The sequence below is a fragment of the Salmo salar genome, chromosome ssa17 (assembly GCF_905237065.1).
Source record: "Salmo salar chromosome ssa17, Ssal_v3.1, whole genome shotgun sequence".
NCBI classification, from domain to species: domain Eukaryota; kingdom Metazoa; phylum Chordata; class Actinopteri; order Salmoniformes; family Salmonidae; genus Salmo; species Salmo salar.
The window spans coordinates 14,882,454-14,903,475 of record NC_059458.1 but is presented as its reverse complement, the minus strand read 5'-3'; the positions used below and the strand labels follow the sequence as shown (position 1 = coordinate 14,903,475).

Below are 21,022 nucleotides of genomic sequence, written 5' to 3'. Positions count from 1 at the left end.
CAGACACGTCATTCGAAAATTCAGGTAATTGAGCTGTGCAACAACAATCCGAGCATGAATATAAGGGTGGTCAAGCAGCTTTAGTACTTCTCAGAGGATTTGTGACCATGGCCCACTCTCATTCTCTACAACAGAGTTGGTTGTGGAGTCATATCATTACTTTGTTAAGCTGTTACTCAGTCTGCAATTTGATTTACTCCCTTTCAAATGGTCTAATGGAGATACTAAGTACTTTGGGTTATGGCTCAAGCTAAATATTTAATGCATTGATAAAAAAAAAACTAAAACGATGAAATAACACATATGGAATCCTGTAGTAACCAAAAAAGTGTTAAGTAAAATATATTTCATATTTGAGATTCTTCAAAGCATCCACCCTTTTCCTCGATGAAAGCTTTGCACCAGCTTCATGAGGTAGTCACCTGGAATGCATTTCAATTAACAGGTGTGTCTATTTAAAAAGTTAACTTGTGGAATTTCTTTCTGTCAAGGTTTGGGATGAGTCGGACTGCAGAGTGAAGGAAAAGCAGCCAATAAGTGCTCAGCATATGTGGGAACTCCTTCAAGACTATTAAAAATGCATTCCAGGTGAAGCTGGTGGAGAGAATGCCAAGAGTGTGCAAAGCTGTCATAAAGGCAAAGGGTGGCTACTTTCTTTCTTGTTTAACACTTTTTTGGTTACTACATGATTCCATGTGTTATTTCATAGTTTTGATGTCTTCACTATGTAGAAAATAGTAAAAATAAAGAAAACCCTTGTACGAGTAGGTGATCTAAAACTTTTGACCGGTAGTGTTCAGCTATGTGTTACTTAAATATTTTTTTAAGCTGATTGAAACCCCACATTGATAAAGTTCATAAGTGAGAGAGACAGAGACAAAGAAAAATAGAGACAGAGACCGACACACACAGAGTGAGGAGAGGTTGGTCTGGTCATCGTACCATTTTCCCACAGGAGCGTCCGTCGTTCCAGGTATAGGAGCCACTGGAGTATTCACTGCAGGCGCTAGACAGGGACAGCTCACTGCTGCTACAGCTGCTGCGTGGGTAGACTGGCGCTTGCACCGTCAGACTCAGCTGGCTCAGACACTTGGCCACAGGAAGTCCCGCCTTTCCGTTCAGTTGGACATCCTGCAGGACAGATTCCAAAGACACCATTAGTCATGATTTAGTGCCACATACATTCATGAGTCTGGATAAAGGGGATTCAGGTAGAGAATGTAGAGACAATTATGAGAGATGATGGAAAATGCTACAAAAACACTCTGATTAACAAGCCATATTTCAGCTTCTCAGTCTAGAAGCTATAGAGTTGGGTTTGGACCCGTACAGCGTGTTATATTGTATTTTAACTGAAAGGCTTTCCCCATCACCCTCCAGTGTTTGTGTCTTGAGTGGCTTCAAATCTAGTCTGGGACACAGACAAAGGGCTGATGCCAGGGTAGGAGCATGGTTTGGGTTAGGAGCTAGGGGTGACAGCTGATGGGCTCCGGTGAAAGCTTATTACCCAGGGAGATAAGGGAACAGCTGGAGGACAGGTGGCAGGGGTGAACGGGGGTGAGCGGGTTGGCGAGTGTCACAGAGAGCTTCACAGGATCATATGAGATGGTAATAATGTCAGAAGGTAAGAATATGGCCGGGAATCTATGACTATGCAATATTGAATCACTGGTGCATTTTACAAGACTATCCAAACACACACCGCTTTTTTCTTTGTACATTAATGCAAAAAAAAAAATAACTGTCTATTTTGCATACCTGTTGACTGTTTTAAGTTAGACTACCAGTGGCTGATATTTTTTGTGTGAGACATTCTGGGGTTTTCAGTATTCTTGTAAAGTGTTACGATAGCTACTGCTTCAAACTCTATAATTAGCCAGTGAGATGCAAATGATCCATCATACTTTCAGAAGCAATCTCCCCAACAGATGTTTTCTGCATCAGTCCTATTCCACAATTCTGTCCAAACAAATGTCAATTCAGAATTCTAATCAACTGTTCAGTCAGAGAGATAATAGGAAGCGAACTAATTGGCCCAGGAAATCTGTATATCACATTTTCGCGGCTTCTTTCCCCAAACTCATTATCTTGTCGCAAACACATAAATACATTATCAGATTTCAACATTATTACACTATCAATGTTTCACTTAATTTTTTGCCACATTTCTGTACTATATATGAAGGTTTATCAGGGTGGGTCCTTACGGAGTAAAAGGACACAAGACCAGAGTGCATTCATTTTAAGACCTTAATACATAATGTATAACATGACTAATCTACTACACTATCCCGCAGACTCATTTTTACTGAAGACGAGCCTCAATCGATGGTCCTCTGGTAATATGACAAGGATTTATACCTTTAAGAATGTGATACTGCCAACTCGGCTTGCCGAGAACAGCAGATCAAATCCCAAAATAGTTAGATCTGGTATTTTAATCCTCCCTGATGATTTCTCTGGGCTATACGTCAGTTATGATGCCTGGACAATACATATGGGTGAGGCTGGGAGGAAAAGAACATGCCATTGGTTTGTTTTCCATCAATCGTACATGAGGTGGAGAGTCAGTGTTCCTGGATAGCAGGAAGCTTTTGCTCCTCTCCGGCTCCAGGAGGAGATCAGAGGCAGACAAATCCATGATCCGAGAGTGGAGTTTCTGAAAGGACAAGGAAGGACAAGGTCTTACTGAATGTCTCTACTACATACAGAAATATATCAACTACATAGAGGCATTTAACACATTCAACTGAACAGAATAATGTGACAAACAACTATATTATATTGCATGCTATTTTGCATTTCATATTGGTGTTCTGTATCAATCAAATCTTTCCAGTAGTAGATTAATGAATATACAATAGATAGTCTACCATGAAATATTAATCATTTTCATTCAAATCTCACAACGAAAACCCTCAAAAAATCACATTTGAGCAGGTCTCAAAAAGGCTTTGGTTCAGCCGTACTTTCCCAGGGCTTGAAAGTAAACCTCTTTCTCCCTCCACTGAGATCTATGCAGGGCACTCTTTAATAGTATTAGAATCAATGCCATTAATGTCATCTGTTAAGAATAATTCATGTGAATGGGAAATAATTGCATTGGGGAGCGAGGGATTCCTTCGATTTTTGTATTCATATTCAAACAGTATTTTGCGATCCATTATTTTCGTTGGTTTCCGTTCACAGGGGAAGGATACAAAACCAACTACATTTTCATATATTAATCCTCCTCCCTAATTACTGCCCGGTTCCCTGTGCTCGGATCTACTTAACGGCAAACATGCTGCAACAAAACACTCCATTTATGCCACATTCCCCTCGAAAGGCAACTTTAACACTCGTTGAGGGAGGATATTTTCTGCAGCGCTCATATCTATTTTAATTTCTCCATCTCGATAATGAAATACAATTGCCAGATTCATGTACACTGCACTAACTTTCCTTCCCGTGCTGTGTACGCCCACTCTAGATGAACATAACCGCCAGAAGAATTTCACGCTGCCGGCGTTGCAGCGATGAGATTCACCTCGTGGAACTTTTAGTGTATAGTATATTAGCTTAAATCCATCTATAGTCTTCCTTCAGTGTCCTCCACAATTAATCCCAATCATTTGAAAGTTATGAAAAGGATTATTTGCATGACATCATTAGTTGGAGATGCGGGCAATATCCCACAATGTACCTTTAACATAAAGTATATCTGAATAAAAAAGACAGGGAGAGAGTATACAATATGACAGGCCTAACCTAAAATGTGTTTACTCCATTTCTTAGTACAACAATAGAAATGTAATTTCTACCTCACATCATCTCTGTTCTACTACTCAGACTACCCAGATGGCTCCTTGAGTATAAAGCTACTCCTCTACTAAATCACAGAGGACACATGTTTATTAAACAATAGTTTCACACCTCGTAAACTCCCTGCTACACAGCTGTGTCATTCAGGAAGCACTGATCTCAAACTCCTTGCCCAAGGCCAAACCATAGTATCACATTATCCATTATTTCATACAAACATCCATGTTGCCACCTGTTTAAGTGTGAGATTCCGATGCAAGATTTTGCCATTCTAGAGTTTGTATGTGCTATCTACCGTTACACTGAGTAACAGAGCAGAGCTACAGTAAGGAGGTGACCTTCTGAAAATAGCCTTTGGAATGAAGACACCGGCTCACTACTGATCCAACAAAGAAACAGAGAGACAGACAATAAGTCGAAAAGCTTGTAATAAAATCAGTCTCAGTGCTAGTGATCAACACACCGGCCGAGCCCTGGGGTCCCGGAGGCTTCGAGCTAACAAGCCTTCCTGCAAACGCAGTGTGAAAGCCATAGAGTTAGATACACTATTGCATTGTATTTATATCTATGGTGGAAACCATATTCCTGGAAGCCATATTCACTTTACTTGGGATGACAGCCCCTTGTAACCAGTTTTCTTTTTAATCTCCAACAAAAAATGTATTCATGATGAGAGGGATAACAATCGTAGTCCTTTGTTTCATAAACCCAGCCTTGGGCATTGACAATGGCCACTTGAACATTGTGTTCAAAAACATCCATGGACTACTGTCAGAGGATCAATAGTCACAATCTCACTGAAAGCAACTAACCAAAGCCACCGGAAAGATACCTATACTGCCTTACCAAGCAAAAAGGCAGTAACTGCTCATAGCGTGGAACTGAGAAAGATTGCTTTTATTTACCTTGGTTTCACAGTAACTTTATGCTGTTACTGTTAACATGACCCCCATTTTCTCCAAAACCCAACAGAGGCAGAATACTTGTCCACATGATTAAGCATGTGTTTAATGTAGCAAAAATGACATTAACTCATTTTCGACCAAATGAGAGGTTACTGCCTTTTTGCTTGGTAGGGCAGTATAGACCTCCCAGGTATCTACAGGTCTATTTCTTTATGAGGCTCAATATGTTATGTAACATTTGTGATGAATGCTGCACTGCTGTAATACAAGTCATGCAATGTGAAGTGAGGCTTTAGTAGTAGAACACCAGCTAATGCATGTGTCTTCAACATATGCTGTCCCTTAGGCTAAAGAAACACTTCCAAGGACATACAAGCACATTCGTTTTGGTTGACTTGACATCGAATCTCAATGCATCGCATTCGTATTGATCAAGTTTGAAAAGCTGCAAAGGCTTGCTTGTGTGTGAGCCACCCTCTGCGAAACACAGAGAATGGATAGAAATAGTTCCAAGTTAATTGTAGATGCATTTATATGTGCAAATTAGAGCAAATTGGAACTAGTTTAAGGGAACATGGACGTAAACTGGAGATCTGAATTAAATCACATTTAGATGATCCCTTTATCTCCCTAGAGTGCCAAATTAATCCTCCCTCTTGTTTTTCTTTCCATAATCTCAGCCCCATTTAGACTGAGTTTAAGGGGACTCTATCCTGCAGACCATTTAAAAGATGATAGGCTATAATGGCAACATTCCAATGGATTAAATCATATTGATTTCCAATGGGTTTTTGTAAATGTAATTGGTTTGTATTTTGATGTGCATGTGTTTGTGTGGGTTGTTTCTTTTAACCTTGTGGGGATCTAAAATTCCATTAAGTTCCCACAGGGATAGTAAAACGAGGAAAATTCTCCCTCGTGGGGACATTACCCATGTACCAATGAGGACAAAGGTTATTTTAAGCTTAGGTTTAGAGTTAGGGTTACAATTAGGGTAAGGGTTAAGGGAAAATAGGATTCTGAATGGAAATACATTTTAGGTCTCCATGAGGTTAGAAGAATAAAAACTGTGTTTGTGTGTGAAATTTCAATTGAGTTGAAATTGCTCGACCCATCGTGCAGTGTTGTATATCTGCAGCAACTGGAGAAAACATTGTTTAATTGTTTAAATTAGTATACTCAATTTTGACAGTATATATTTTATTTTCATAAATGATGACCGTGTAATGCTCTCATTACATCTTGTCTTGTTCTCTAGTACTGTACAGCATATTGTTTGCTAGCAGGGACCTGGAGGGACATGGCATCAATACTCTTTCACAGCAGATAGGCTAGGTTGACTATTTTCTGGAAATTCTGAACCTTGAGGTCATCTCGGTGGAATGCTCCATATTTTATAACTTGGCCGAAGTCAATTTGGTCCAGAGTGGTCGTGATCGATGGGGATGTAGAAAAGGATTAGACGCAATGTGCTCTCTTGTTCTCCATTGTGAGTTAACTTATGAAAAATAGAAATAATGATAGAGCTGTTTAAACTGGATTAAATGGGAATGAAGTACAGTACATAAACAGCATGTTGAGCCTCGAATCAATTTGATTTAAGAATTATTTTGCACAGTTCATGCGCATTTGATGCTTAATAGTTTTAAATTAGTTTGTTAGGCATAATCAAATGTTTATATAAAATATATTCCTGTTTATTGTTTACACATTTATGCAAATACTTAAAATTGAGAATTAAAGGTAAGTGACAGTAATTAAATGAAAAGGTTTTAAAACACATTCTGCTTATTTGTAGTTGAATATGAATATCATATTCATATCATGTACATAACTGTGAATTAACGGAGGCAAAATATACCTACTACAGCTTGTTCTAAACCAAGTATTTTCTTGAATACCGCTTAACTTGCCATTATGACCTAAAGTTTATATGTAGATGAGAATTCTTCCCCTGTAGCTGACTCAGTCCAGGTTGTCCTTTACAGTGGACTTAACATGCCAGATGGCATCTCTCTCACCATAAAGCCCGTAATAGAAATGTAGTCCTCTCTGAAGCCATATCGCTCCTCTCCAGGGTATAGGCTGTCCACACAGGGGGATGGGAGTGGTTGAGTGTCAGGAGAAGAGAAGGGGGGCTGATGTTATCGTAGGGGTGCAGGATTACACCTCCTCAGCACAGTCATCAATGATTCAGTCAATAGTGTCACAAGGTCTCTGATGGGGAGGGGTGGGGAGAGGGAGAGGGGACATGGGGGCGGACAGCTCCCCCATCTCTGTGTCTCTTAGGGCTAACCTCACTGTACCTGACCGCGTGGAAGTGTGATCTAGCCAAGGACGGAGGCACACTGAGGGAGCTCACCTTCTCTGTTACTACCTTCCTTATCAACGTTTGATTCTGCACTCAAGGCTTGGTCTTCCCTTAGTCAGAGCAGGGAATTGGCTAAGCTAAGACAAAACATGGCTCTCATACTCCACTGAGAAATTAACCAGAATAGGAATACTGTGCAGGCAGTCCAGTTAACACAACTCCAGCAAGGGCAACACTTTGAATGGAACCATAGTGCAAAAGCCCATCAAAATTCAGAAGGCAAAAATTACTGAATGGTACTGCGTAGCTACTAGGTCCTGCCGGAGGGGCCTGGGAAGTTTCCACGGCAACCAGGACCTACTTTTACGGATAATTGACAACTCAATTACCACTCGCCTGTCACTTTTGATAAGGCTGTATAAGTGGAAGGAGGGAATTATTATTCGCTACTTACACACCTTACTAAACACCTGGCCGAACTGCAGCAAACAGAGCTTTGCAGCGTGTGAAATGCCACATTACATGAGGTGACAGCAGGTCAAGCATATTCCCAGTATTCCTAATCACAATTTCAATAGAGAGCAGTGATTCATTATCAGGGAAATTCAAGATGGCCCCAGGGGCCAACAACACATTTAATTACCGACTCCCAGAACAGTAGAAATGAAATGCCAATGCGGGTGATAAAAAAACGGCCAAACACCTGCCACCCTCTGACTGAAAGGAAATATTAATATGTTCTACTGTCACTAATTACTATTTTATGGTAGGTTATGGTATAAAGGTAATTCATGCAAACCACTAACTTGCCTAGTTAAATAAAGGTTAATTAAATAAAAAATATAAATAAATATGAATAAAAAGAGAAGGTTACCTGCAGCCATATATTTCCACAATAACTAGCAGGGGAACTGATTTCAAACCCATGTTTTAATTGACTCAATCAATCAATCATATACTCTTCGTTCAGCACTTGTATTACTAGTCGTCGTTGTCACAGCCACCTTTATAGAGAAACTAATCCCAGAAATAGAAACAAGGTTTACAACCTGAAACATATCGACAAAACCACGACCACGAAAGAATCACGAGCTTTTCAATCAAATGAATGACCGTTTGAGGAAGCCACGTAAAAATAGAAAAGAGCATCCTATAACGTATGATTTAGCTATCGCTTACACAAGTGTCAATTATTTTCTTGTTGTTTAATGCGCTGGCAGACATCAGTTGGACATTAAGTTGGACATAAATCTTTAAAATCTCTCCGCCTCCTTCACAATAAAATCTCACTTCCTCACCGCTGAAAAAAATGTCTTGCTACAAATCCTCATACTCCCTCGTGAAAAGCCATCTCTGTCCCAAATGGTACCCTATTTTCTAAATAGTGCACTTCTTTTGACCAGAGCGCTATGGGTTCTGGTAAAAAAAGTAGTGCACTATATAGGGAATAGGATACCATTTGGGGCAGAGACAGAGGCTCCTGCTACACAAGCAAATAGATTTACGGTATATTGCTCTCGTCAATGTCTTGTTGATCATGTTGTATACTGAACACAAATGCTCTACTGAACAGACTGAATATGCAAACATTTGCTCTTGTAGGATATAACCAGAACATACATATTGGTTTATTAAATCTAAATATGATTAAATAGTTACAAACAGATAATAAACAATTACACATTTCACTTTAACTACGCCCTGGTTTAGTTGGGACAAAAATAGTGCATCCACAGCTTGGCTCAATCTGTTGGGACGACGAAAATGCCTCACCTCGCAGCCAAAATTGCACCCTTCACTGGACAATGTGGACTGTGACTTTCAATTATCCATATGTCCATATCAGTTGCTAGCAGAGGGCGACTGACGGAGGGCATACTCTCTCCTGAACTTGAGGTAGATAAAGGATTGTCGTCAGCTCGCTTTGCAATTCTCATTTATAATCCTTTCGAATTTTGTCAACACCTGAACAAACCGTGATGGTCTATTGATCGAAACATTGCTTAAACGAGATCCATTAAAATGGTTTGTGGACTATTCAACAATACCAGTGTGCTGGAGGCTGATTTTGTCAACAATAAAAGTTATTCTTCAACTATAACTTTCTTTGTTTCTGTAGCTGGATGGGTTGACTTGTATAGTACCTGCACTCAGCTCTGCCCTGAGCTCCTCTCATCCATCCTTTCTGAGCCACATGTTCTCATTAAGACCAGTAGGAGTCCATTATCCATTTGTGCCCTCTATAGGCCCCCTGTACCCCCATCCCCCCTGAGCTCCCTCTCACACCCCACATGTGGTAGTCTGAGAGCCTCCACCCTCCACTCTGAGAGGAGGTAAGGTAACGAGAGCTGGACGGCCATAGCTGCAAATCAGATTAAGGAAAATCCATGCGGCCATTTTATAGCAGACATGGTTGTCAATATTTCTCTCTCTGTCTCTCTGCAGTGACTGGAGTAAATGATTTCTGAGTTACAGTAAGTGTGCATTCCTACCCACGGCAGACTACATACACATACGCGCGCACACACACATCCCCTCCCCTCTCTCTAGCATCTATGTCTGTGTTACGTGCCACAAGGTCTGGTGCGCTAGAGGTAATTTAGTTGAGAGGTTTACCGTCCCCCGAGAGAACCCAGGATGGATGACGCGAGTCTCGGTACTTTCTCAAATGATCTTGTCTGAGCCCCGCAGCTCCGTGGAGGCTGGATGGTTCATGAGCACATAGTTTTTTAGCAATGATGATATCACAGACCCCGGACTCAGGATCACATCGCCATCACAAAAAGATGGATGATCTAATATCGCTGCTCTTCAGAAGTTTGAAGTGAGCAAATATGCTACTGGAACAGTTGTCCTTACACCCACACTGTTGCCTTCAACAATATTGAATACAAGAAACTAATAGCAGTGAAATGCTATTTTAACTCCATCAGTCAGGCACCCCTGAGTAATGGTCAATAGTTGCTCTGTGAGGTTCTATCGTGGTTCTGGGACAATGAGGTGCTATAGTGGTTCTGGGGTCATGAAGTTCTATTGTGGTTCTGGGACAATGAGGTGCTATAGTGGTTCTGGGGTAATGAAGTTCTATCGTGGTTCTGGGACAATGAGGTGCTATAGTGGTTCTGGGGTAATGAAGTTCTATTGTGGTTCTGGGACAATGAGGTGCTATGGTGGTTCTGGGGTAATGAAGTTCTATCGTGGTTCTGGGACAATGAGGTGCTATAGTGGTTCTGGGGTAATGAAGTTCTATTGTGGTTCTGGGACAATGAGGTGCTATAGTGGTTCTGGGGTAATGAAGTTCTATCGTGGCTCTGGGACAATGAGGTTCTATATTACTTCTGGGACAATTAGGTTTTTATAGTGTTTCTGGGACAATGAGGTTTTATAGTGGTCCTGGGACAATGAATGTTCTATAGTTGTTCTGGGACAATGATGTTCTATTGTGGTTCTGGGACAATGAGGTTCTACAGTGGTTCCGGGAAAATGAGGTTCTATAGTGGTTCCGGGACAATGAGGTTCTATAGTGGTTCTGGGACAATGAGGTTTTATAATGGTTCTGGGGTAATGAAGTTCTATTGTGGTTCTGGGACAATGAGGTGCTATAGTGGTTCTGGGGTAATGAAGTTCTATCGTGGTTCTGGGACAATGAGGTGCTATAGTGGTTCTGGGAAAATGAGGTTCTATAGTGGTTCCGGGACAATGAGGTTCTATAGTGGTTCTGGGACTATGAGGTTTTATAATGGTTCTGGGACAATAAGGTTATATAGAATTTCTGGGACTAGATGAGTGGACAGGTCCCTACCTGCAGGAGCAGGTCTGATGCGGGTCGGACTCGCTGCTGGAAGAGGACACTCATGGTCCGGTTTTGTTGCTCCAGGTCAAACACTCTGGTCCGTAACTTCAGACACTCCTCCCTCAGATCCTGCATGGGGAAGAACAACAGAGAGAGCGTTATTACAGACAGGGGTGTGAACTTCTAGTGATGTATGACTGTCCTTATGGACACCATAAAAGTTGATTAGTTAGCACGAGATAATGAGAAGTGTCAACAACAAAAAGTGAATGGTAAGATTAAGTTTTGAGCTACTGTATTGCATACATGTCTAACAACATCATTGGATCTAATAATAGTATAATTCTGAGACATTTTGATAACACAGTTGCTATGGAAACCAGACTCCTACCTTTTGGGTGAGTAGTGCCTGCACAACTTGATTGGCAACCTAAAACAGAGTGAAGAAAAGAAACAAGAATTATCCAAACGTTTCATGCAAGCTGTTTAGTGACTGACCATAATATGGTGGCTGTTATGGGTGAGAAAGATGAGCGAGAAAGAAAGAAAGAGTCTCCAGTTGACCCACGACCTCAACTCTAAACTGCCCCTGCCCTGTGCATGCCGACGCTGCACTCTCTCACTTCCTTCAATTCCTCCAACGACATTTAATACACAAGTTCCTCCAACCGCTTATCAAAATGATTACAGGCTTTAGTGAACATGATGTCCCAATACATTACAGCATTGTCACCCCGTCTGCCTTCCCTTGGAGGAGTGTGTTGATTCCTAAGGGGTCCAATCATCATAAATCTGACGCAGGGTGGCAGAGAAGGCCAGTAGCGGCCCGGCGAAGCAGAACAGATTGGAGCCAGACGGGCTGCATGTCTTCATGATGTTTAATTGTCTCCTGTTGATCCTGTATTGACAGCAGTGTCAGGGCTGATATAGTGGCTTGGAGAGTAGGGGTTGTGTCCTGAATGGCACCCAATCCCTTATATACTGCACTACTTGACCCTATGGGCCCTGCTCAAAAGTAGCGCACTATACAGGGAATAGGGTGTCATTTGCGACATAGCGGGCAGTCGGAGAGAAGAAGTGGCGGGCTAAAGTACTGTTGTGCCTGGGCTTTGCCCGCAGAGCGCCTCACACCCCTACCACTCATCCGAGTTTAGACCACAAAGCCCCATCGACTCCGACTCTGATTACAGCCCATTGATTGCTCGTTAATTCACTGTAAGCACGCACTGGCTTTTTCTCAGACGTGTCCTCTCCCTCTATTGAATAAGGGGAGATGGAGTAAATATGACGAAGTGATGGAGCCCCGTGGGGGGTGATACAGAGCTGCTCCTGTAAAACTGAAGGGCACTAATTCAAAGAATATTTCATGATCTTCAAGTTACAATCTAAATGACAACAACTGATAAACTAATAAAGGTTTTATAGAGCATTCATAGTTCAAGTCATACTACATGAAGTGCGACATAACAGTCCCTTACATCTGAGTGGGAAGAAAATAAATATATAAAAAAATATCATTTTTAACAACTAACATGAGTGGCCAGCCCAAATAGCATACCAAACAACCACCACTCTGCCCATGTAGAGATAATAATCCACAATCTTTTTATTTAAAAAATGTATCATTACTAAACAAGCCCAGCGTTCTCTACAGTTTCCAAATGCCCTGAGCCCATCGGCAGAGTTGTTAGAGCTGTGGAGATTTCCGCATCACAACATGCTCATTAGTGAGCTAGCTCCCGTCTTGAGCGACTACAGAGGGCAACACAACACCAGACCAGACAACAGAGCAGCACAGCCCTGACTTTTTGAGGTCAGGGAAGTGGAAAAGGGATTTGGTCTGGGCCCACCCCAGGCATTAGCCTCCAAGGCTGCAGCACGGTGAGGAGTTTCATACAGTATGCTTGGAGCATTGCAAAGCAATTGCATGCCATGGTTGGACTGTTAAAAACACAGCTAAAGTATTGTTAACTCTCCTTTTATCTCTCTATCCCTTTCTATCTCTTTCTTTATCCTTTTCTTTCTTTCATTCACTCGCTTTCTCTGTCCCACCATCAATCTACATTTCCCCCCCTCCCCACCCCCCACTCCCTCTGGCACCAGAGCCCAGATCTCAGGTCATATGAGCCCCAGTAGCTGGCACCACCGTGTATTAGACCAGTCTGTCCCTTCTGGCACCCGCGGGCCTCCAACCTTCCCTCAGGGTGACTCAGCGTGGGGTCCGAGCCGACAAGCTCATTAATTGTTGTCATCCGGCTCCCTCAGGCCACCATTTACCCAGCTTCTCCCACAACACAGTTCGCCTTCGGAACGCCAAGTACCTCTTCCTCCATAATCACATTTCCTTTCGGAGAGGAATTACTTTGGAATTGCATTGATGGAATTTGAGCGCATGACAATTGTGCATTGAGAAAAATCTCAAAGGAAGTCGGTAAAGGTAGAGAAAGATACTAGAAAATAGTGCAGTATTTGGAACCTGTTTGATCAAGTACTATCCGTAAGATCTTAAAGAAAGTCGCTAAAGGTAAATAGAAAAGAATACAACTCATAATAAGTCACGGAATAGGAAAGAATAGGGAAGAAATAAGACTTGTTCCTGAGATGTAGGCTATCATTGGTGTGGTGAAAAATAGAATTCCCTCACTGAGGCTGAGGGCTGGGTGAATAGAGTGAGGCGCGGACTACTCACCTCATCCAGACAGTGCTCATACTGCTCCCTCTGGCTCTCATTCTCCATGACCAATGCTGAGTTTTCCTCCTGTACAGCGAAATAAAACACACTTAGTGATAATTGAAATCCACTGAGAGCTTGTCGTTAAAAGCAAGTTTGTATGCATCAGATTGGTTTATGAGTCATTTACCAAACAGTAATGAAGGAAGAGTTAAAGTAATTCAAGTAGTATATAAAGAAATACCAAGCGGTGCCTACTAGTCAATTTAAAACAATCACAGGTGGTTATAGAACAATCAACATGTAATTATCTACCCTGATTGACATACACTGAACCAAAATGTAAACGCAAAATGCAACAATTTCAAAGATTTTACTGAGTTACAGTCCACATAAGGCAATCAGTTAATTGAAAAACATTCATTAGGCACTAATCTATGGGTTTCACGTGACTGGGAATACAGATATGCATCTGTTGGTCACAGATACCTTAAAAAGAAAGTATGGGCGTGGATCAGAAAACCAGTCAGTACTGTATCTGTTGTGACCACCATTTTCCTCTTGATGAGCGATAAAGCTCCTTCGCATAGAGTTGATCAGGCTGTTGATTATGGCCTGTTGAATGTTGTCCCACTCCTCTTCAATGGCTGTGCGAAGTTGCTGGGTATTGGCGGGAACTGGAACACGCTGTCGTATACGTTGATCCAGAGCATCCCAAACATGCCCAAACATGCTCAAACATGCTCAACGGGTGACATGTCTGTTGAGTATGCAGGCCATGGAAGAACTGGGACATTTTCAGTTGTACAGATCCTTGCAACATGGGGCCATGCATTATCATGCTGAAACAGGAGGTGAAGGCGACGGATGAATGGCACGACAATGGGCCTCAGGATCTCGTCACGGTTGCTCCGTGCATTCAAATTGCCATCGATAAAATGCAATTGTCCTCGTTGTCCATAGCTTATGCCTGACCACACCCTAACCCCACCACCACCATGGGGCACTCTGTTCACAACATTGACATCAGCAAACCGCTCACCCACACAAGTGGTCTGCAGATGTAAGGCCGGTTGGACAGACTGCAAAATTCTCTAAAGAGAAGTTGGAGGCAGCTTATGGTAGAGAAATTAATATTCAATTCTCTGGTAACAGCTCTGGTGGACATTCCCGCAGTCAGCATGCCAATTGCACGCTCCCTCAAATCTTGAGACTTCTATGGCATTGTGTGACACATTTTAGAGTGGCCTTTTATTGTCCCAAGCACAAGGTGCACCTGTGCAATGATAATGCTGTTTAATCAGCTTCTTGATATGCCACACCTGTCAGGTGGATGGGTTATCTTGGCAAAGGAGAAATGCTCACTAACAGGCATGTCAACTAATTTGTGCATTTGAGAGAAATAAGCTTTTTGTGCGTATGGAAAATATCTGGGATCTTTTATTTCAGCTCATGAAACATTGGACCAACACTTTACATGTTGCATTTATATTTTTGTTCAGTGTAGATGTGAAATGATACTGAATATTTGGCCAATGAAAATAATGCCGAAGGTATTTGTAGTCTCTCCATTCTGTTTTCATATGAAAAACTATTGATGCAACAAATCATATCTGTGTTTTGTAGCACAAGACTACACTGCCAGAGAACAAGATAAAAACAAGAGAGGATTCGCCGGAGGTGGAAAAGGTCAGGTGTCAACCATAAGACCGGGGCAAACTAATAAAAACCTGCAGAAGTATTTCGCAATGAAAGGTCAAGGGGATTGAAGTTATGATCCTGAACTTTAAAAGGTACAAGTAAGAAGTTAGGTAGAAAGGGCTAATGTGAATATGTCCTTGTTTTAGGGGGGGGGTGAATATTGCTTCACTTTTTAATCGAGAGGGGCTATTGATCTCCTCTGTTTCTAGTTTGTCAAATGGGCCGGGCAGGCCATATTAGAAGCTGTCAACATTCGCTCCGGCTAGCTCGCCTAACTCGCCACATGCCCTTTAGTACAAACAGCCAGCCTTTGATTAAAACCCAGGCTAAATAATTCCACCTAACATATTCCACTGCCTTAATCGAAATGGCACAGAGCTATAACAAATGAGCAACTTTGAGATGTACATGAAAAGCCCTTTACAAATTGTTTTTACTTGTATTATTACTTATTAATATTAGTAAAGTAAAAGCTCCTAGTGAAAGTAAATATTTACCCAAAGGTTGCATATAAGTGTTACGCTCTGACCTAGGTGTCACGTCCTGACCAGTAAAGGGGTCATTTTGTTATTGTAGTTGGTCAGGACATTGCAGGAGTGTGTTTGTTTTGTGTTGTTGGGTTTTTGGGTACTGTTCTATGTCATGTATTTCTATGTTTCTATTTCTAGATAGTCTATTTCTATGTTCAGGGTTTTGGTTTGGCCTTCAATTGGAGGCAGCTGTCCTTCGTTGACTTTAATTGGAGGCCATATTTAAGTAGGGGTTTTTGTCTTGTGTTTTGTGGGTGGTTGTTCCATGTATAGTCTTAGTACCGTACAGGACTGTTTTTCGTTGTTCTTTTGTTCAGTGTTCATTTCTTTAATAATTCAAGAAGATGTTTCACATCCCTGCTGCAGTTTGGTCCGATCATTACGACGCTTATGTGTCACGTTCCTCGTATTCTCCCTCATCGGAAGATATGTCGAAATCACTCGATGACCAATACGCAGCAGGTTGACTGTTCCACATCATATTTATTTTAGATGGGAACGACAAAACAAAATAAACACGCAGAGGAGAATACGAGGAACGTGACAGAATTACCCACCGACAACGGACCAAGCAGCAGAGGAAGGAGCAGCACAAGGAGAGGCACCAGGAGAAAGGCTATCTGGAGTCATGGACTTGGGAGGAAATCCTGGACGGGAAAGGACCATGGACTCAAGCTGGGGATTATCGCCGCCCACAGTGGGAGATCGAGGCGGCGAGAGCTGAGAGGCGCTGGTATGAGGAGAGGGAGCGCAACGGACACGGGAGGCAGCCCCACAATTTTTTGGGGGGGCACACGGGGAGATTAGCGGAGTCAGGTGGTAGACCTAAGCCAACTCCCCGTGCTTACCGGAAGCAGCGTGGTACTGGTAAGACACCGTGTTATGCTGTGGAGCGCACGGTGTCCCCAGTGCACGTTCAAAGCCCGGTGCGCTACATACCAGCCCCCGCAAGTGCCATGCGAGTGCAGGCATCGAGCCAGGGCGGATGGTGCCAGCTCAGCGCGTCTGGTCTCCAGTGCGCCTCCTCGGTCCAGGTTATCCTGCGCCGGCGTTGCGCACTGTGTCTCCAGAGCGCTGGGAGGGTCCAGTTCGCCCAATGCCTGCTCTCCGCCCGTGCCGGGCCAAAGTGGGCATTCAGCCTGGAGTGTGGGTAAAGAGTGTCCGTACCAGAACTCCAGTGCTCCCCCACAGCCCGGTTTATCCTGTGCCTCCTCCTCGGACCAGGCCTCCAGTGGGTCTCCCCATCCTGGTTCATCCTGTGCCACCTCCCAGGACCAGGCCTTCAGTGGGTCTCCCCATCCTGGTCCGTCCTGTGCCACCTCCTCGGACCAGGCCTCCAGTGGGTCTCCCCATCCTGGTTCATCCTGTGCCACCTCCCAGGACCAGGCCTTCAGTGGGTCTCCCCATCCTGGTTCATCCTGTGCCACCTCCCAGGACCAGGCCTCCAGTGGGTCTCCCCATCCTGGTCCGTCCTGTGCCACCTCCTCGGACCAGGCCTCCAGTGGGTCTCCCCATCCTGGTTCATCCTGTGCCACCTCCCAGGACCAGGCCTTCAGTGGGTCTCCCCAGCCTGGTGAGTCCTGTGCCACCTCCCAGGACCAGGCCTTCAGTGGGTCTCCCCATCCTGGTTCATCCTGTGCCACCTCCCAGGACCAGGCCTCCAGTGGGTCTCCCCATCCTGGTCCGTCCTGTGCCACCTCCTCGGACCAGGCCTCCAGTGGGTCTCCCCATCCTGGTTCATCCTGTGCCACCTCCCAGGACCAGGCCTTCAGTGGGTCTCCCCAGCCTGGTGAGTCCTGTGCCTGTGCCCAGGGCCAGGCATCCATCATGTCTCCCCAGCCTGGTGAATCCTGGGTCAGGGCCGTCGGAGGATCCGACACCGGGTGCGGCCCAGAGGATCCGACACCGGGTGCGGACCAGAGTATCCGACAACCTCTTGCGACCCGGGACTGAGGGGAGCTGCCTGTGACCCAGAACCGGGTGAGTCTGGTCACAATTCTAAAATAAAGTTGATTAACTATGACTGTGATGATTCTGCCTACAACCCAGAACCGAAGGAGTCTGCTTACAGCCTGGGACCGACGGAGTCGGCCCACGAACCAGAACCAAAGAAGTCTGCCTACTGTCCTAAGCCCAACAGGTCTGTCTACGGTCTGTTGGACAGTAGGCCAGAACCGGAGCCACCTCCAATAGAGGTGGGTTGGGGAGGGGGGGTGTAGCACTGTGCCGTCGTTGACGGCAGCCACCCTCCCTTCCCTCCCTTTAGTTAGGAGGTTAATTGTGTGTTGTTTTTTTTTGTTTTGTTTTTTTTCTGTTGGTTTTGTGCATTCAGTGTATGCACCTTTAGGGGGGGGTAATTGTAATTTTGCACTGTGTTTCGTTTCACCTGTGAAACTGTCACCTTTCTCCTCTGCGTGTTTATTTTGTTTTGTCGTTTCCATCTAAAATAAATATGATGTGGAACAGTCAACCTGCTGCGTATTGGTCATCGAGTGATTTCGACATATCTTCCGATGAGGGAGAATACGAGGAACGTGACATTATGACACTAGGAGAGCTGTGTTTTCTCTGTTTGGTTAGGTCAGGGTGTGATAGGTGGGTGGGCATTCTATGTTTTGTTTTCTATGTTTTGGCCGGGTATGGTTTCCAATCAGAGGCAGCTGTCTATCGTTGTCTCTGATTGGAAGCCATACTTAGGCAGCCTGTTTTTCCCTTTGTTTTTGTGGGATCTTGTTTTTGTGCAGTTGTGTTTGAGCAGCCCCAGAACGTCACGTTTGTTTCAGTTTCACCTGTTTATTGTTTTTGTTCAAGTTCTCAAATAAAACATGTGGAACTACCAGCACGCTGCGCCTTGGCTAATTTATGACGGGGAATACGAAGACAGCACTCGTGACAATAAGCATGTTTTCTGATGTTCTTATCATATTCTTTGTGTTGGTAGTAACTGGTTGAATCATATTTCTCTATAGAACAAGGGGTCGGAGAAAGGAGAAGTGACGTGCTGTATTGACAATATTGTTGATTTGGGAATATGTGGAAAAATATGTTTTCTTCCATCAAACTGAGCCTATCAGTACCTGATAAACACACATTAAAAAGCATCCATGATGAATGCTGAACATTTTCTGCTTGCATTAAAAGCATTTGAAATACTTTCGTTATAGTGCTCATTTGCCATCTTGTATTGCACAACAGCATGGAGAATGTCTGACATTGCATACATAATCTAACAATACAAATATTATTTGAACCTGGGAGAAAAAAAAGTAGCCTAGTTGAAAAACAATATTTTGTACAGCCACAGTGCATAATCAATATTACTGTGAATGAATGCAGTGCTCAGCTGCGATGCGTTATCAACAAATGCTAAACCAAATAAATGTCCCATGTCAGACAAAAACGTTCAGGATGATTGATTGATTGATTGGGGATGAAAAGAGCAACTAAATCACATAATTAACATGTATTCATATTAGCACATCCTGTCAATGTGTTGCTCCTACAGCGGCTACAATTAAAGCATAGCAACTACAACTGCTGTTGCCATAGATTTTGCAACAATTATGCATGCCGTTATAAATTGCTTTTTATAGAATAGAATACATGCATGATCATCCAGGTAGTTTTCTCCTGCTGAGTTCCCATGATTAGAGAAGTGGTTTTCTAGAATCATGGATGTATTTTTCTTGTAAACTTCAATGGAAGGTAACTAGCTAGATAACAGAGTTATAGACAGCAGGAGTTTTTGCTTCTGGCTCACAGTAGGTTTGAATTGGGGTGAGGAGGGCGGAGAAGGGAGGAGGGATTGTATGGACAGGGCTAGAGCTGGCTGCACCACAGTCAGTTCTCACTCTGCCTGTAATTGAACAGGAGTTAGAGCCAGCCCTGCACTGAGACCAGAGTGCCAGCTGTCCTTCTGTGACGCCTGAACACCAGACCTCCTTTCCCTGGCACCCGGCTGCCAACTGTGCCAACCAAGCTGCATGGGCACAAAGCTGGGCAATGGGCATGCGCACTTGCTCAAATTGCAGACAGTCACCCAAGACCCAGTCACTTGCTTGCTCTGTCTTCCCATGGAGTCTCTACAACACTTACTTATGTGGAAAGCTAGGAGCATTGAGAGTTGCGCTGGAATGGATGAGTTAGGTACAGGTATATAATTTGTAGCGGTAACTTGTATTCCATCCTATGTCCACTCGAGATTAATCCCAACTCATTTTGTCCTCCGACCGAATGTCTAATCAGTCAACGACGCTACTTCCATTAGCGTTTTTTGGGGCCGTAAAAAAATATAAATTAGAGTAGCAGCATTAACTGATCATTCAAGCATCTGTGAAAAGAATCCCCGTTTTTTTCCCCTCCAAGATGTTTTTTTCAAAAGGATTCAATCTAAGCACCATTTATAAAGGCATGGCATGCCCACCATTGGTAATGAACAATATCAGTTGGGCTGGGCTGGTGGTGGGGAAATAGAAATGGGCGCCCTTACTTAGTGTCATCACCGTTTACACATAACAAAGGCCAGTGATGTATTGCCTCGCCGTTGTTTTAGCCGGTTCTCTTCCGGAGGAGCATCCATCACGGATGCAGCGGGATGGAAGAAAATGGCAAATAAATTTAGAATGTAGCTTTTTGGGGTAATACGGGACGCTTCCTCTGACAAATCACGAGACAGGCCGGCCATTATTTTCTTTGACTGCAGGGAAGATAACTTATACAGTGATAAAGGAGCCATAAAGCAACAAGCAATTACAATGCATTTTGTTGTAATTAGCCTTAACTGCAATTTCTGTCAGCGTGGAGTTAGTGTCACCGTTAATAATTTCTGTAGAACGTGCCGGTTTCTTGGGTCCTTTATTATCTCTGGCAGCGTTTTCTCATGTCTGAGCTGTCCATAGTGGCTGAGGAGAAGACCTGGGTTCAAGTAGTATTATTTGTTTTTTTTTATACTTTCTCTGCATTTGATTGAGCTTGGTTGAGCTTGTCTGGCCGCAATGGGACCAATGGAGTATTCCCAAAAGTGCAAAACCAAACCCTTCCCATCGGGCACTCCGGTAGGGGCTCTATCATACGCTCAAAGTATTTGAACATTAGCCACAGACCCTCGCGGAATCAGCGAGGGCCACTTCGTAAATGAGTAGGTGGGTCTCTGAGCGTAATTCGATTAAGTCTTAATAGACTTAGCCCCTTTAATTGCCGAGGAGATCTGAAAGCCTGGTGTGTCAGTCTAGTGGGTATACTGTATGGTCGGAAACAATCAGAATCAGAAGGATTACTCAAAATGGATTTCTGACTCAACTGTTGCTA

General features: G+C 43.4%; 1 protein-coding gene across 9 annotated transcripts in view; it reads right to left on the bottom strand.

The window, feature by feature from the left end:
- LOC106575258 (nck-associated protein 5) overlaps nt 1-21,022 on the bottom strand; it is a 160,628-nt gene that overhangs the window by 32,560 nt on the left and 107,046 nt on the right. For 8 of the 9 annotated variants that reach the window (XR_006759981.1, XM_014151655.2, XM_014151665.2 and 5 more), the window contains 5 exons: nt 13,503-13,571; nt 11,205-11,243; nt 10,823-10,942; nt 2,528-2,659; nt 943-1,131 (listed from right to left, as the gene is read on the bottom strand). Coding sequence is in view for 8 of the 9 variants with exons in the window: in XM_014151655.2 (XP_014007130.2) it covers nt 943-1,131; nt 2,528-2,659; nt 10,823-10,942; nt 11,205-11,243; nt 13,503-13,571 (549 nt within the window). In the remaining variant the exon portion in view is untranslated. The remainder of the gene's footprint in view (nt 1-942; nt 1,132-2,527; nt 2,660-10,822; nt 10,943-11,204; nt 11,244-13,502; nt 13,572-21,022) is intronic. The other variant, XM_014151657.2, reaches the window with a different exon arrangement.